The 17166-nt window shown below is 44.2% G+C and overlaps 1 protein-coding gene across 6 annotated transcripts; it reads right to left on the bottom strand.

The window, feature by feature from the left end:
• Positions 1-7734: 7734 nt before the first annotated feature.
• Positions 7735-15593, bottom strand: LOC124652519. Of its 6 annotated transcripts, XM_047191540.1 has the most exons (14): positions 15263-15592; positions 13275-13471; positions 12981-13180; positions 12676-12741; positions 12431-12516; positions 12060-12145; positions 11664-11972; positions 11067-11501; positions 10436-10958; positions 9935-10165; positions 9717-9841; positions 9335-9627; positions 8942-9065; positions 7735-8814 (listed from the first exon to the last, which is right to left on the bottom strand). In XM_047191540.1, exons 2-14 carry the CDS (start codon positions 13345-13347, stop codon positions 8183-8185), a joined length of 3183 nt encoding a protein of 1060 aa, XP_047047496.1. In that variant the 5' UTR covers positions 13348-13471; positions 15263-15592; the 3' UTR covers positions 7735-8182. The 6 variants fall into 6 exon arrangements, with proteins under 6 accessions (XP_047047496.1, XP_047047497.1, XP_047047493.1 ...); XM_047191541.1 differs by having other exon boundaries at positions 7735-8724; positions 11664-12145; positions 15263-15593; XM_047191537.1 differs by having other exon boundaries at positions 11664-12145; positions 13275-13495; positions 15263-15591.
• Between the last annotated feature and the right edge of the window lie 1573 nt (positions 15594-17166).

Here is a 17166-nt window from a genome sequence, read left to right as displayed (position 1 = left end):
TGGACATACATCCTCAATCTCATATGAGAATAATAATTGTTGTCACATGCTTATGCATTTGAGAGGAGTCCATTATCTGTTGTCCATGTTGTCCCGGTATGGATGTCTAAGTTGAGAATAATCAAAAGCGAGAAATCCAAAATGCGAGCTTTCTCCTTAGACCTTTGTACGGGCGGCATGGAGGTACCCCATTGTGACACTTGGTTAAAACATGTGCATTGCAAAGATCCGGTAGTCCAAGCTAATTAGGACAAGGTGCGGGCACTATTAGTATACTATGCATGAGACTTGCAACTTGTAAGATATAATTTACATAACTCATATGCTTTATTACTACCGTTGACAAAATTGTTTCATGTTTTCAAAATAAAAGCTCTAGCACAAATATAGCAATCGATGCTTTCCTCTTTGAAGGACCTTTCTCTTTACTTTTATGTTGAGTCGGTTCACCTATCTCTCTCCACCTCAAGAAGCAAACACTTGTGTGAACTGTGCATTGATTCCTACATACTTGCATATTGCACTTGTTATATTACTCTATGTTGACAATTATCCATGAGATATACATGTTACAAGTTGAAAGCAACAGCTGAAACTTAATCTTCCTTTGTGTTGTTTCAATACCTTTACTTTGATTTATTGCTTTATGAGTTAACTCTTATGCAAGACTTATTGATGCTTGTCTTGAAGTACTATTCATGAAAAGTCTTTGCTTTATGATTCACTTGTTTACTCATGTCATTACCATTGTTTTGATCGCTGCATCCACTACATATGTTTACAAATAGTATGATCAAGGTTATGATGGCATGTCACTTCAGAAATTATCTTTGTTATCGCTTTACCTGCTCGGGACGAGCAGAACTAAGCTTGGGGATGCTTGATACGTCTCCGACGTATCGATAATTTCTTATGATCCATGCCATATTATTGATGATACCTACATGTTTTATGCACACTTTATGTCATATTCGTGCATTTTCTGGAACTAACCTATTAACAAGATGCCGAAGTGCCGATTCGTTGTTTTCTGCTGTTTTTGGTTTCAGAAATCCTAGTAACGAAATATTCTCGGAATTGGACGAAATCAAGACCCAGGGGCCTATTTTGCCACGAACCTTCCAGAACACCGAAAGGGATACGAAGTGGGGCGACGAGGCGCCGCCACCATAGGGTCGCGCGGCCGGAGGGGGCCCGCGCCGCCCTATGGTGTGGGCCCCTCGTCGGCCCTCCGACTCTGCCCTTCCGCCTACTTAAAGCCTCCGTCGCGAAACCCCGATGCGAAAAACCACGATACGGAAAACCTTCCGGAGACGCCGCCGCCGCCAATCCCATCTCGGGGGATTCCGGAGATCTCCTCCGGCACCCCTGCCGGAGAGGGGATTCATCTCCCGGAGGACTCTACACCGCCATGGTCGCCTCCGGAGTGATGAGTGAGTAGTTCACCCCTGGACTATGGGTCCATAGCAGTAGCTAGATGGTTGTCTTCTCCTCATTGTGCTTCATTGTTGGATCTTGTGAGCTGCCTAACATGATCAAGATCATCTATCCGTAATACTCTATGTTGTGTTTGTCGGGATCCGATGGATAGAGAATACCATGTTATGTTAATTATCAAGTTATTACATATGTGTTGTTTATGATCTTGCATGCTCTCCGTTATTAGTAGAGGCTCTGGCCAAGTTTTTGCTCTTAACTCCAAGAGGGAGTATTTATGCTCGATAGTGGGTTCATGCTCGCATTGACACACGGGACGAGTGACGAGAAAGTTCTAAGGTTGTGTTGTCTTGTTGCCACTAGGGATAAAACATTGGCGCTATGTCCGAGGATGTAGTTGTTGATTACATTACGCACCATACTTAATGCAATTGTCCGTTGTTTAGCAACTTAATACCGGAGGGGTTCGGACGATAACCTCGAAGGTGGACTTTTTAGGCATAGATGCGGTTGGATGGCGGTCTATGTACTTTGTCGTAATGCCCAATTAAATCTCATTGTACTTATCATGACATGTATGTGCATTGTTATGCCCTCTTTATTTGTCAATTGCCCGACTGTAATTTGTTCACCCAACATGCTTTTATCTTATGGGAGAGACACCTCTAGTGAACTGTGGACCCCGGTCCATTCTTTAATACTTGAAATACAAATCTGCTGCAATACTTGTTTTTACTTGTTTTCTCTGCAAACAATCATCTTCCACACAATACGGTTAATCCTTTGTTACAGACAAGCCGGTGAGATTGACAACCTCACTCTGTTTCGTTGGGGCAAAGTACTTTGGTTGTGTTGTGCAGGTTCCACGTTGGCGCCGGAATCCCTGGTGTTGCGCCGCACTACATCCCGCCGCCATCAACCTTCAACGTGCTTCTTGGCTCCTCCTGGTTCGATAAACCTTGGTTTCTTTCTGAGGGAAAACTTGCTGCTGTGCGCATCATACCTTCCTCTTGGGGTTCCCCAACGAACGTGTGAAATACACGCCATCAGTGTCCTGACTGCCTCTTTCCATTGTTGTCGAGATAAAAGTGCATTTGGCATGGTCCGTTCATCATATCTTCGGGAGATATGTATGGCCTTTGGAACCTTGGACCATTATTTTGCCTATTTGGACGTGAGCCATCCTTGTAGTCGCTGCGCTCCTCGCCACTATTTTGATAATCATTGCGATTGTTTCCTCCATTATTTCCTCGAAAACCAGCCGATATTTGGCCTGGAGCATCGTAATCTGAGAACTGTCGAGGGAATCGTCGTCTATTTTGAAAATTTCGACTGCGGTCTTCCTCAGGCGACCTTTGCCGTTTGTTGTGAACATCATCTTTTCCGTCCGCCCACCTATTCGCTATTTCCATGAGTGATGCTATTGTCTTCGGGTTGGTTCTTCCCAAATCCTCGACAAAGTCCCTCCTTCGAATACCAGCAACAAATGCATCTATCACTCTCTCGTCGGATATATTTTCTGCCGAGTTCTTGATAATGTTCCACCGCTGGATATACGTTCTCATTGACTCGTCGTATTTCTGTCTGCAGGCCCTCAATTGCTCCAATGATGCAGGCTTCTTGCACGTGGATCAAAAATTCTTCACGAATATATCCTCGAAACTTTCCCAGTTGTCGATAGACCCAGGAGATAACTTCCTTATCCACGATCGTGCAGCACCACTTAAGTGTACTTGAATGCTCTGCATGGCTGTTGCTCTAGTTCCGCCCACTAACTTTACCGTCTCGAGATACTCAATTAGCCAATCCTCAGGATCTTGTGATCCATCGAATTTTTTATAACTATCGGGTAACTTAAACCCTGACGGAACTCGAGTTCTACGGACTCGTCTCGTAAAGCACGGAAGTCCGCACATATCTTCTTCATCAACCTCTGGCGAGTGCCGACGTTCCGTTCTTTCTTGTCGCGCTCTGTCCACTCTTGCTTGCGTTGCTGTGTCTCTTGCCCCACTTGTTCTCGCGGGATCTTGCCCTGCTGCAGCGGGTCGTGGACTATTTTGCCTTGCAGATCCTTCGGGAGGCGTGCTTGCGAACGTTGTTCCCATGGCTCCAACTCCTGCCATGGCCATGTTATATAACGCTTCTCTTGGATCTCCGGGAGGTGGCCTGGATGCGAGGATGAAAGCTTGTGTCGCCATGTATCCAGCTTCTGGTGTTTTGAGAATAATATTCCCCCTCGTGTCAATTGACATAAAGGACATGTCGAGGTTTTGAACTAAATTCTCCTTGTCAGCCTCAGGTATATTTTGCAGCCGAGATCTCGCTCTGTTTCGAGATGCTCCGTGACTATCTCCCGAAGTACATGATTGTTGGCTCAACTCCGCCCTTCGCCTGCTTGACGCGGAAGCCGCGGCTTGCCTCCTATCCAGCTCAATTTTCTGCTTTTCGAGCTCCCGCCTAGTACGGACGAGTCTGTATTGATATGCCTGTAACTCTTCAGCTGTCGCCGTTACAGTCATTGGCTCTGTGCCATCAATGGCTCTTGCAACTCTATCCCACACTGTTTGCGGAAATTGCACCATCTCTCATGTTTCAGGTCCAATATATTTAGTTCCCAAACCTCGCGTAAGATCCGCGGGGTCGACATACGGATTTCCCGCGTCATCGAATTTTTTTGATGTCTCCTCTTGTGGGCGACTTGTATCTCCAATGGAGTAGATTTGTTCCGGTGGGTGTGACCGTTAGTACCGGAAATAGCAGATTTTCTACATCTGAGATCTGCGAGACGATCAGGTCGAACACGGGGTGGGAAAATGGAGCGGAAATTGATTGATTTCGTGGGCAAATGGTGGAATTGGCCGGTGAAAATTGGAGGAAGTGTAGATCAACACCAAAGACAACTGATCTGTGGACCAAAACCACAAAAAACGCAACAATCCTGAGATCCAAATTCGAGCTATTTTTTGGGGCAAAATTTTTGGGAATTTTTTTGGGCGAAATTGATGAAATTGAAGGGTCAAATCCATGACAACCTTTGCTCTGATACCATATGATGCGGGCTGAGCCCGTGTGGGTTGCCCGATCTCACGAATTCGACCAAAAACACGAGGGGGTGAGAGATGAACACAAGAACACGATGAACACACGCACAAATAATCCGAGACAATCCAGTTTGTTCTCGAAGGCCCGAACCACCTTCCCGATAGAAGCTCTCAAGGAAAAGACACAAGGTAGAAGTCCCGAGAGAAAGATCGGTGAATCAAATCCAATAGATCTAGAAGGGTGAAAAGATCAATGTTGGTAGAAGTGCAAGTAAAAGACCCAAAGGTAGAAGGGCAAGCAAAAGACCAACCATTGATAGAAATCACCAAAGAGATCACAAGGATTCGATAAGGAGATCGAGTCATGCAATAGATTGGAAATCTCAGGAGGGGTTTCCCTAATCCACAAAGGGATAATAGAGGCATAAGCCAAGTTCATCTAAACATTTTCTCTCCCTCGTGAAGGTGGGGGTAGGTGCCTATTTATAGGTAGACGGCTGAAGGGGTAAGTTACAAGCCAAATGCTGAAATCTGGCTGAAACTCGACAGGGCGGAAGTACCGGCCTTTGGGGGCGGTAGTTCCGGCCGGGCGGTAGTACCGGCCAACTTCCGGAAACGACCTCCTTGCTTGCAGTAGTGTCCAGGGCGTCTTGGCACAATTCCGGAAGTAGAGCGGAACTTGGGCGGTAGTACCGGCGGGCGGAAGTTCCGGCTGCAGCTCCTTCAGCGCGAGCATCTTCGGTCTTAGACGGCATCTGGGCGGAAGTACCGGTCGGGTCGGGCGGTAGTTCCGGCCCTTGTGTCGTCGTCGATAGTATCGACCGTGATGGGCGGTAGTACCGGCCTGGAGCGTCCAGCTCCTCTTCCTCCTCCTCTTCCATGCTTCCGTGACATCGACCTTGCGTCCTCGGGTCTCCATGCCATCATCCCTTCCCTCCGTACTTGTCGTTGAGTTCCTATCATCAAGATATGACGGAGTATGAAGTAGTATATTGTCCCAAATAGACGATTCTAGGCACACATAAAGGAGAAGATTCACCTTTGCGTGCCGTGTTGGCGATGAAGCACATTATGCGGTGAAGACCAAAAGTTGCCCCGTATCAATATGTCCCAACCGAATCAGAACTGATTTTAACTTGGTCGGTAGTGCCGCTGGGTGACCTCCTTCCAGGTTGTGTCTGCCTCCCGCTCCTCCCTCGCGCATGTATGAGATTATCTTCATGTCCAGCTTCTCTTCTCTCATGTGCAATGCTTGCCTCTCCATCGAACCTAATCATACATAGGTGCATAGACATTCTCATAAATCAAAGCATTACTATCAAACAGGAAAGAATTCACCTTATAGTAATCATCAATTAGACTTAATATATCTTTCCAGCTCAAACATGTACAATCATCATACTATATGAGTATGTCCTCGTCATCTAGATTACAATCTTAAACTACCAAGTATATCTAGTATATCTAGATGTAGTATACTCTAATACGATTTTATCTCCATGTGTAATTCTCATTCGATTTTATCTCCGTGTGTAATTCTCATTCATCCTCCGCCTGAGAAATCCCCATCCTCCACCACGTCAATCCGTGAAGATCGGGCAAAACCCCGGTCTTAGCCCACATCACCTCTCCTCCTGCACATGGGGCCGCTGAACGCCACGTGTGGAGGGCGCATTTTTGCGGTGCGCAGATGCGGCGCGTCATCATCGAGGCGTGTGCAGGAGACCAAGCTGAGTGGCAGGCACACACCTCAAAGAAAGCGCGCCGCGGAGCGCTGTCCCAATGCAACCACAACTCGCCCGTGTGGGTGGGTATCATCCTACGCACCAAAGACGGCGAGGTGGGGCCGTCCCGGGTGAGGCAACCCACTGGAACTCGTTCGCCACCGTTGTCACCAACATGTGGGAACGCGTGAAATGCCGCCAAGACACCGCATATGAGGACCGGAACATGGCTAAGGCCCATAGTTCCTCCGGTCCTAGATGGCGAGGCGGGGCATCGTCATCATCACTATTCTCCGACTCTAGCGACTCCACATGAAGCTCCGGTGCCACCACTTTCGCTCCTAAGTGTGGTGAAGTAATTATACCAAATCGCTAGCTAATCTAGATGTAAATTAGTATAGATTAGTTCCTCTTTTAGATCGTTCGAATCAGTTTGTATATTATACCAAATCTATGAACTACTTTCAAAAATCTAACTACAGTTTAACTTTGACGTATCTATTCTTTTCTTTAACACAAGAAGGGCCTCAAGGGCCCTTACGGCTCTTATACTAAGATAAGAACATGGCCGGGTCGGGCTTGCGCTTCGGGCCGGGCTCGGGCCTTCATTTCGCGCATTTTAGCCTGGTTGGGCCGGGCTTTTTGCTCGTTCGGGCCGGGTTCGGGCTTAAATTACAGGCCCGACGGTCGGGTCGGGCCGGGCTCGGGCCTGACTTTTTATTGACGGGCTTTTTAAAGCCCGGCCCGGCCCAAACTTTGCCCAGGTGTAGATGCAGGTGTAGATGCAGTATACCACATACAAGTTTTACGTTTCGGCTTTTTTTCCGGTATCCTAGAGATCTCTTACACGTGCGCAATGAAATAAACTTTGAGCCCCCAGGTCAACACACGCGCATTCAACTAAGGAAAAATTCTATTTCAAACCCTGAATTCGTAGTGGTTCGGCGATATGAACCCTGAATTCTAAATCCTAGTCATTTATACCCTGAACTATACAATCCTGGTCTAAATCAAACCTTGAACCCGTTTTTCAGAAAAAAGAAATATAATTATAAATGGCTACTCTCACTGACGAAATTGGCCCACATGTCATATTTATCTTCTTCCTTAGTTTTTTTAGGGGAATCTTCTTCCGCTCAACCTCAATTGTTTTAGGGGAATCTTCTTCCGCTCAATCTGTAAGGGAGATGCAAATCAGATACTTGGCGGCGCCACCTAGCAGGCAGTTTCCAACGCTGATTCCCTGTCGCTAAAAAAGATGAGCACAAAGAGGGTTGTGCCGGCGTGGCGGAGGAGCTCCAGGAGCGGGAGCACGTGGGGGCCACGACGCGGAGCAGTGGCGGCGGTCAGCAAGCAGAAACGCGGAGCGGCGCCCTTGTTGACGAGCCCAAGCAACGGAGGCGGTTGGCGAGCAGCACCGGAGGAGCGGTGCCCTCGTTCCCGAGCCCGATAGAAAAGCTGTGTAGGTGGAGGCATTAGGTGCTTATCGACTTCAAATTTACAGGAAAGAAAGCAAACATGACTCCAGTATATAGAGAAAAACCCCAAGTTTTTTCCGATGACACATGCGTTAACTAGAGGTATCGTAGAAGCACACCATGTTGCCGTGACAGATATCCAGCAAGATAAAGGTGCCATGGTAGAGAAAAGCATGGCACAATATGGCACTCATGCTTGGTTCAGGAATCTGTTTCTACATTTATATGCTAATTCTAGACCTGACACCATTCCTCCCTCAATATGCCTCTAAATATGGCACGGTTGTCAGCTAAAAGACAAAAACTGACATGGATACAATGCAGAGATTGGATGGGACTTGACATGCAGAGTCTGAACCATCTGTTCGCACATTGAGAAGATTGTAGTGTCTTCCGCGATTCCTTGTGGAGTGGGCCGATGATACCAAGATCCATCACGCAAGACATCAGGAATGCAAAGCAAGGAACCATGTCACCGTGGGCAACCGAAGATGGTTTAGCCCTAGAGCCCATTGCATGACTCCGATTGCATTTTACCAGCTTGTTCCTTTGACGCTGGGAATGCAGTGGCAAGGGACAGGACACCTGACGTATCAGTAGGCAGCGACTCTCCCTTATTCCACTTTTCTTCAACCATGGGAGAGAACGAAAAGATGGATTTTCCAGAAAATCCGTTGTCCCCCAGCTCTAGCTTAAGACCTTGCGTGTTCTGTTCAGGTAAATCTTCATCATCAGAAGACAGAATAGTTACGACATTTCCAGTAGTTGCATCATCATCCACCGCATTTAGATCTAGCGGAAATATGCACTTTCCATTACTCTTCGAGGTTCCAGGCATTGCCTTATTGTCAGTGCAATCATCCACAGATAAAGCTGCTAGAGGGTAACCATCTCTAATATTCTCACTTACACTAGACTCCACAGTGGATGATACATTATCCAATTTAATTTTCTTATCCAGTGATCCATTGACTCCATCAGTCCAGTTCAGCATATCAACTTTCCTTTTTTGTGCCCCACCTGATGCATGCGAAACAGGATTCACTGCGCCAGAGTTCAATTCAACACTATTAAAATGATATATATCCATCAGGCTCTCTGTATTGTTGAAGTTAATGACTCTGCTCCGATTATCTGATTCACAGAAAAAACGTAAGTTAAACTACTTCATTATCTGACAAAATAATTTGGACTAAAATCTAAGAGAAGTTAAAGGCATGAATAAAATACCCCAACTGAGATGAGTAAATAATGCATTTACCTTGTTCGTGGATGGATGAGATAGAGCAAGTTACTGGCATTGTATTTACATAAACATTTGGCTCATCAGCATAACAGCAGGAAGAATCCGACATTTTCTTTTGAGAGTCTGGATATGCATGTATCTGCACAGTTACAGCTAATTGGTATTACATGTTAAGATGAGCAACCATCTGAATAATTGTGCATTCTAAATGCATAAATTTAGATGTTCAGAAGAGCAACATCATAGGCAGACACACATTGATACTTTACCCACAATTATTGAATTACTGAATCGAATGCATCAAGTGGAGAGCCAGAGAATTGAGAGATGAGAACAAACCAAATATTTAAAATACAACATAGATTGCAGGATAAAACAGTCAACAAGCATGCCTTAGCAGGCACTCACCTTGCGTTTTCTTGCCAGAGCAGCGGAAACATCATTGATTGAACCCCTGCTATCTGTTAAACAGCATGTTCTAATTGAATCATGACAATAATCTTCCAAATCTGTTCCACCCAGAGGCTGACCCGAAGAGTTCTCTCCATTTGAACATCCCTGAATATTAGCTTCCGAAGCTTGGATATATTGATGGTCTGCACAAGTAGCTGAACTAAACGAATTGCAATCTGGTTCAGCACCATCATGATCTTTTTTTGTTACTCTAAACACACCCCACAGAAAATAAAACATATTCCATCCTGAAACAGAATAAGAAAGAATGAGATATTTCTCAGTAAGAAACAGAATAAGAAAGAATTATCACTTGAATTGGTGGAAGCATTCTAACTCTGGGAGTTGTTTGACAGGATGTTGGAAGGGAATATAAGCAATTCAGCTGTTTCGATATTTCCTCTGAGTGCCAAGTCGTTGTTTAGCATATTTTGAACCAATTTACTGTAATGATGTTCATAGCTGCGAAAAAAAAAAATCAAGCAATAACAGAAAGATGTGTGAATTCAAATAGAGCTGCAGAAAAGATATGAGCAGCAATAGCAAGGAGCGTACCTATGGGCATCTCTAGCAAAGAAGAAAACACCAATATTTTCATGTGTGGGTCCATTTTCCTGAAACTGCATGGGCCATGAGTCCTGACGAGGTAGTTCTTCAAGCTGGACTCTTGAAGGGAATTTCTTTGCTACTTCCAGCACTTTTCGTGAAGCGGTACATGATAAGTGAGCTTGAAAACCATCACATAGCTCAGGTGATCTTCCAGTCCTCCACAGCTCAAAATCACCTCTGCTCACAACAAAAGTTGCAATGCACATAATGGAAACAACTCTATACAAAACAAACAAATGATTGCAACAACGGTGGGCTAGGTGATAATCATGTTTAACAACAAGATGATATATGAATCATGGCATGCAAATGAGATGGCAAAGGTATGAACATGTGGACTGCCTGAGAAAAACCACTCCGTATTCTTTGTTGATGCCAAAACGGGACGAACATTTAATCTAAATAAGATAATTGTTAAGGAGTACTAGGAAGGTAAGATATTCATACTGCCAAATATAATCCAACTCTGGAACAGTTGAAACTATTGTTTTATCACCAGGTAAAAAGGCTTGACTCAATTTGTCCATCAGATCACTTGACATAGTAGAACTGCTGTGAACAGATCTTCTGCCCACGGCTGATATAGCTTGATCTCCTAATCTGGAAGTATTCTCAGTAGCTACCAAGCTATTAGCTTCAGACGTTACATTCCTTTTGGCAGGGACATCCTTCAAGTTTCGCTCACTCGGAGGTTTTATTGCAGACAAACGCAGTGTATCAGCACCACAAAATTGTGTAGAATGGCCTGCTTCATTACACCGTTGACGATGAACTACGCGGCTGCTGCTAGAAGCATCTAGTCTCAAACTAGGCGGATAATTTATTTTATCATCCCAATGTGAAGCCTCTGAGTTCTGGAACACATTTCTTTGGGAACCAGAACCAAGAATACCTAAGGATCTCGGAGAACTAGTTGATGTTACACTCACTGGTGCTTTTGCTAAAAGTGGCTTATTTAGCTCACTGTTTCCTGGAAAAAACAAAAGTAGAGTTAACCTATAATGCAGTGCATTTCCTCAGTAAATACATGATTTAACATCTAATGAGATTATGACGCAACTGGATAAGAATGAATTACCAGGAACGTTTCCAGCACCCTGCTCATTGGCAACTCCTAAATTACTAAAAGTGGCTGTGTTATTTCCTGTAGTGAGACGCTCAGCTGCAGATTCTGCTTTTGACTGAACTGGAAAAGCAATTGATCCAGCAATGGATGGACATCCTAAGATAGAAGTGCCTCTATCATTACTTGCATTTCGGCTCACTGGTAAATTTATCACAGTTAGCTCCTCGGCAGGTGGTATGATGGAAGTCTTTGCCTTGATTGCTGATTCACACGTTTTGGGCTTTTTGAATGATGATGGCTTCGTAGATAGGCACATTGGACCCTCTTTTTTCATACTAGAGGTCAACTGAGCCTTTAAAGTTTTGGTTTTCTGAGGAGCTTCATTCACTAGTTGCTTCACCTTGGGGACCTTAGAGGTGTTGAAGGAGGTGGACTTGGAGAGTTGACCTGCATCAAATCGCAATATGTAACGTTCACTCCCACTGTAGCCTGTAGGCCTGCAGGGAACACCCTTACAGAAGTAGTGCTAGTGACTAAACTGAAGATTGTAGGATTGTAGTTAAAGTCTCACAGTTTAAATTGGTAATAGTAACACTTTTACAACTTTACCAGCAAATGGTGGTGCCTGACTCTTGGCAGCACTAGACGCCAATAAGGTTGGTACTTGGGGAGTGGGTTGCTTCCCTTTCTCCATAACCAACCTGAATGAGCTGTCGCGTGACAGAGGTATTCTTTTTCTGGAGTCAGACCCCATCAATAAGACCCCAGGTTCAGGAATGTTTTGCTTAGCCACGGTCATAATCCTTGCATCTTCTTCGTTCCTCCTAGTAACCGTATCAATGGCTTGATTTGCTTCATTCCATTCTTTTCTGCCAACAGTTTCAGCATCCACTTCATTCTCAGAAGAACTTCTGCCCTGTGCAGCATTGACAGGTTTATTGATTTTCTCTTCAATAGACTCTTGCTTTGAAATGCCAACCTTCACTTGAGATTTTTGCAACTTATCTTTTCCAAAATCTACTTCAGCTTGGCACTCTTCGCAAAACCACTCAACCTCTGGAACCTTTTCCATCATCACCTGCATACAGTAACTGCAGTAAAGAAAATAGATAAGAACTTTAAGAAGACAAAAACTTCGTCTCGAAGATATTATGGAAAAGAATAATCGATAGAATTTTTTATTTTGTTGCGTACATTGACAAGCCTATTACTTGTTTAGGCATCACACAGTACTTGCAGTTGCAGTTGTTAAGGTTGCAACCAACAATTATACATGCCATCACACTAAAGGCGCAACTAAATCATCATGGTATAGCATCAAGCAACTGGATCTTTTTAGTTCCAATTTAAAAGAAAAAGGAAAAAAATAATCTTACATATGCTCAGCACCATCATTACATCTATTGCAAACAGCAAGCTTCTCCTCATCGCCAACATCTCCACATATGTCACAAACTTTCACCTATTGTCATTTCAACAGATTTCAGAAATCAAGCAATTCAAACTTCATAGGAAACTGAATAAAAGAAACAAAACAAATTCTTGGTGTAATCAAACACATCATACTGAGGTGGAGGACATGATACAAAAATACAAATGAAAGTAAAAGTTTAAAACTTACATCCTCAACTTCTTCGGCACTCTCATTGTCTGAGGACGTGGAATTCATTTCTGCCTTATAAACCTGCTAGATATTGAAACCATGTCTAAGAATTTTACTTTTGCAACTAAAGGTTAAGACACAAAAAAATATATGTATTATGTTTGGATCAACATGCCAATATATCAATTTAGAAAGATAATAGCCACAACACGACAATCCACAGAAAAAAGTAAACACTGAACAAGCTCTGCATGGATAAAATATGTATATGCAGATGAAATAAACATTCAGGAAAAAAATAAAATTAACAAGTAGAAACTCACATCATCCAATATTGCTTGAGCAGTCTTATCCACAGCAGTAGTGTTCTTAACAGCAGTTGCTTGCACATTACAAGCATGGTTCAAATTGTTAATAGCATCATCACTGTCCATGACCTTATCATCCTTTTTACCACGTAAACATCTAGAAGATGGAGGTGCTGTTCTTCCTCTTTTCTTCCTTAGAGCCACACTGAAGGTCCCTTTAAGCACAGAAAATGAAATATCATTACTGATGTTCCGAGGTGTGCCTATTTCCACCAAATGACTGGGAATTAAAAGCATGGATTCTGTCACCTTGTGAACCAATGTCGGCCTGCTTTACTGTAGATGCACAACCACCAAGGGCACTGCCTACTCCTGACTTCATCAGATATGAAGGGCAATTAAGATGCACACAAGATGAGCAGGAAGCTCAGCATGCATTAAATGTCCCTGGTTCAGGTTTACTGATGAGGTTACTCTGTCCTTCCACTGTTGAGCAGAAACCTTCCCTAGTAATTGCAACACATTAAGTCCTGGGTATACAACTGATTATTCTTCGTTCAAAGTTTCCAATTGACAATAAGCACATGAAGATGGTGAAAGGAGAGGAGCAAGAATGAAACTGATGTTCTATCAAATAAGGATTTCAAAACATAAGAACCTACAAAATAGGGTAATTATGATCTACGGTATTAATTCAGTTGAAATCCAAATATTGGTCAGATAAAAATCAGAATTATTGTACTAATAAATTTGCAATGCGACCGTGGTACGTCAGGGTCGTTTTACTAAAAGCACCTCCAGAATTCAGTGAACAACCCGCAGTCCCACCGTTATCCACCCCCCTCAACCCGATCCCCCGCCTCCGCATATGGTCCTCCTCGCCCCGATTTGGTGCCGGCACAGAAGCAGCCTCCAGCGGCTCCCACACAGTTCCGCCCACGCACGGGGAACGACCGATGCCCTGTGTGTTCGCGGCGGCCGCCTTCCCCTCCGGCTAGCCTCCGTTCCCTCGCAGCCGCATGGTCCTACTCACCATCAGGTGAATGGATTCCAACGGCTGCCCGCATACATAGTCATAGCTCAAAGGGCATAAGAACAGAATCATCACCTACACGACTTTGAAAAGATCTGACCCATGTTCTTAACAACTAGGCTTGCAACCTGCAATACAATGCTTCTAATGATGCCTCTACAATGCCTATTACAGCGAGAGGCGGAGCTAAGAACAGAATCACCACATACACAAGTCGAAGACACTAGATTGAAGCTTTCCGGACAGAGTTGAGGTCGCTGGATCCTGCTTTCTAAATACTTTCGCTGACTGGTAGACAGTAGAAAAAATCATTCATGTCAACTTCTGGCCCTGTGTTCCTGAATATATATATCACATTATCGCTTGGGCTTCCCGCCAGATGATCTTCCTCGAGAGAATAACTTGTGTGGTTGGTTTCTTGAAGAGAGTTCCAAAGCTTCCTTAGAAAAAAAAAAGTAAACCAATCCAGATTGAGGGCTTCTTGAAGAGAGTTTCAGGTGGTGCAGATAGCAGGATGGGATGGGAGGGGAAGGAAGAAGTTCGAGGTGACATACTTTAGTTAGTTCATACCCCAACTGAGGATTCGCCTGCCTAATAAATGGTTTGACTGGGCAAAGTTCTTTTGTTGAGAAGCTATGCAAGTTAGTTCATGCAAGTAGTAGAAACTAAGTTGAAATACCGATGGGTAGTTTTGTCAAAAATGACAGTCTGACTGGCTACCATGCATGTTGATCATTGTTACTATTTCTTCTTGATAATATAATGACTGATTCTTCCTTTTTTTGTTGCACTTGGGTTACATTATCTTATGAAGAAGCGTAAACTAAACAGATTCTCCTTTAGGATATAGAGCTGCATTTGTTCATCTGGATGGTAGGTTCTGACTTCGAGTTGATAATCAACAACTGTAGACTGGTTAAAAAGTTGCACCTAAGCGCACCTTAGGTACGATAGGCGCTAGGCAGAGGCAAAACTAGGAATTGGTGCCTGCCTTTTTTACTCAGGGAATGAACTTAGAAATTAACATGAACATCTAATGGACCTATACCAAAATCTGATCTAATGTAAAGTGTGTTATCTGGTGACATACCAAAATACTGCTAACTATTTAATTCTGTTTTTTTCAACTAGATTTGTTTTAATAATGTAAATACATATGTCATCACAGGATGTCATAACTTTATGGTACAAGTACCACGGCATTCATCTCAAAAAAGAAAATAAGCAGCAGAACGCACGCATAGAAAGCAACACGGCAGTTCACCTCACGGGAGGGAGTTCGGGGAGGCACCGATCGGGAACGAGCTTGGACGGAAGGGAGAGAGGTGACCGGCGGTCAGCAAAGAGCTCAGATGAGACGACGGGCGGCGGTCGGGGAGAAGCTTGGAAGGGAACGAGCTCGTGGAGGCGCCGCTACGATCTGCCGATCGCGGATGGAGAAGAGGGGCGGCGGAGAGGGTCCGGTCAGGATGGCGGAGGTGGACTTCTTTGGCGGACGTGGTGGAGAGGAGCCTTCCTCGCCCACGAGGTGGAGACGGGTGGCGGCGGAGGAACCCTAGTAGCCCATCCTCTCGTCTCTCTCTCTCCGTTCCTGGAAAATTTGTTCTTTTTTGCCCCTGTTTTGTTTGTAACTTGATCGCTAGTAAAAATGCCCGTGAGTTGCCAAGGGTTAATAAAATTCTTTCTATTGGGCATATGAATTGGACATATGAATGTAAAGCATGTCAATATTCAAATATCAAATGCATCAATGGAAATAGCATGCGTTTCTAACAAAAAATTCTAATAGGCATTTGACCAGAAAATGATTTAGGTGTAAATACCATTTGATTTGATCAAAATGATTTGGGTGTAAACTAGGAAATATGCCCGCGCGTTGCAGTGGATTGATTTTTACAGAATATTATTTTACGAAGACGTAACCATCATCAAGAATATTTGTGAATTTGTTTTTGTAAAATTTCAGGTGCCTAAAACTGTTCATATATCTCAGTCACCTAAATTGCATATTTGAAAATATGTTTTTGTTAATTTTCAGGTGTTTTCCCATGTTTCCTTTGTACAGGAAAAATCCCCAATAACAGGACATGTTAATCTACCAAAGAAAGACTCAAGCTAGCCACCTAGCGATAACTTGCATCATTGTCTTAAACAGTCGTGTACACAATTATAAGCATGTATCAAGCATTGGATAAAATACACCGTCAGGATTATGGATCCTTCATGATATCTGACGAATTGTAATTTGTAATATTTTTCAAGAACATGTCTTCAGTTAGATCAATGTATAAGCTAATGTAAAATTGGAAAGAAAAAAAGTCAGTAGACCTGTCCTCCCTATCACATAACTCTTGGCATCGATTGATATCCAAGACCAAGTAGTACATCTCAAGCACCGTGTACGCACTGTTGGAATCGATTAATATGCATCCAGACCAAGTGTACATCTGAAGCCACGGGCAGAACAACATCGCCATGACAAGAAAGATCGCATCCATGTAAAGCTGGCACTCCACGCATCCACGCCTGACTGTTAGAGACCAGGCGCCGCGGCGCCTCAGCCATGCCATAGTAGCCAATTAGGGGCCGCCTCAGCCATGCCCATAACACCAATTTTCTTTAGAAACGGGCCCGAGTGTAATGAGAGACACATGTGTGACCTCTGCTTTAAACAAAGAAAAAGGTCTGTCAGTTGGCGTAGGAGCCTCCTTGGTGACGGCCACGAAGGGCAGTTGTTGCCTTCTCGGAGTCGTGGTGCACGCCGCGGATGAAGTAGACCGGTGGATAGTTCTCGTTCTCTTCCGGACTGCACGATTTTACTTCGCATGAAATATACAACAATTTTGGGTATCTGTGTATTTGATGCAGTTGGCGACAACGACGATCTCGGCGGCAGAGATCAAAGTCGACGACACATTCCGACACGGTCAGGAGAGTCGATGATCTCTGCTTCATACAAAGAAAAAGGTTTGTCTGCCGGCGTAGTCGCCTCCTTGGTGATTGGTGATGGTCTGACATGAAGCTAGCTAGCATGGCGCCGGGTTGTGTTTCAGATCTACGGAGGTGGGATCACGAAAAGGATTCACAATCATGACTGGCCAGCTCTGCTAGGCCCAATTAATATCCAGGGATTGTGCGCTCCGGGAACAGCTGCAGGACGCAGCCGCA

Source organism: Lolium rigidum, chromosome 5 (assembly GCF_022539505.1).
Source record: "Lolium rigidum isolate FL_2022 chromosome 5, APGP_CSIRO_Lrig_0.1, whole genome shotgun sequence".
NCBI classification, from domain to species: Eukaryota; Viridiplantae; Streptophyta; class Magnoliopsida; order Poales; family Poaceae; genus Lolium; species Lolium rigidum.
The sequence above is the reverse complement of the archived record's forward strand: the minus strand, read 5'-3'. Positions and strand labels throughout refer to the sequence as shown.

Coding starts and splice junctions, on each gene's coding strand:
- LOC124652519 (XM_047191537.1), bottom strand. CDS start 13,347: ATGAAGTCAGGAGTAGGCAGTGCCCTTGGTGGTTGTGCATCTACAGTA. Junction 12,517..12,675: donor GTGCCGAAGAAGTTGAGGAT/GTAAGTTTTAAA, acceptor AAATGACAATAG/GTGAAAGTTTGTGACATATG. Junction 10,166..10,435: donor GAGTTGGATTATATTTGGCA/GTATGAATATCT, acceptor TGTTGTGAGCAG/AGGTGATTTTGAGCTGTGGA.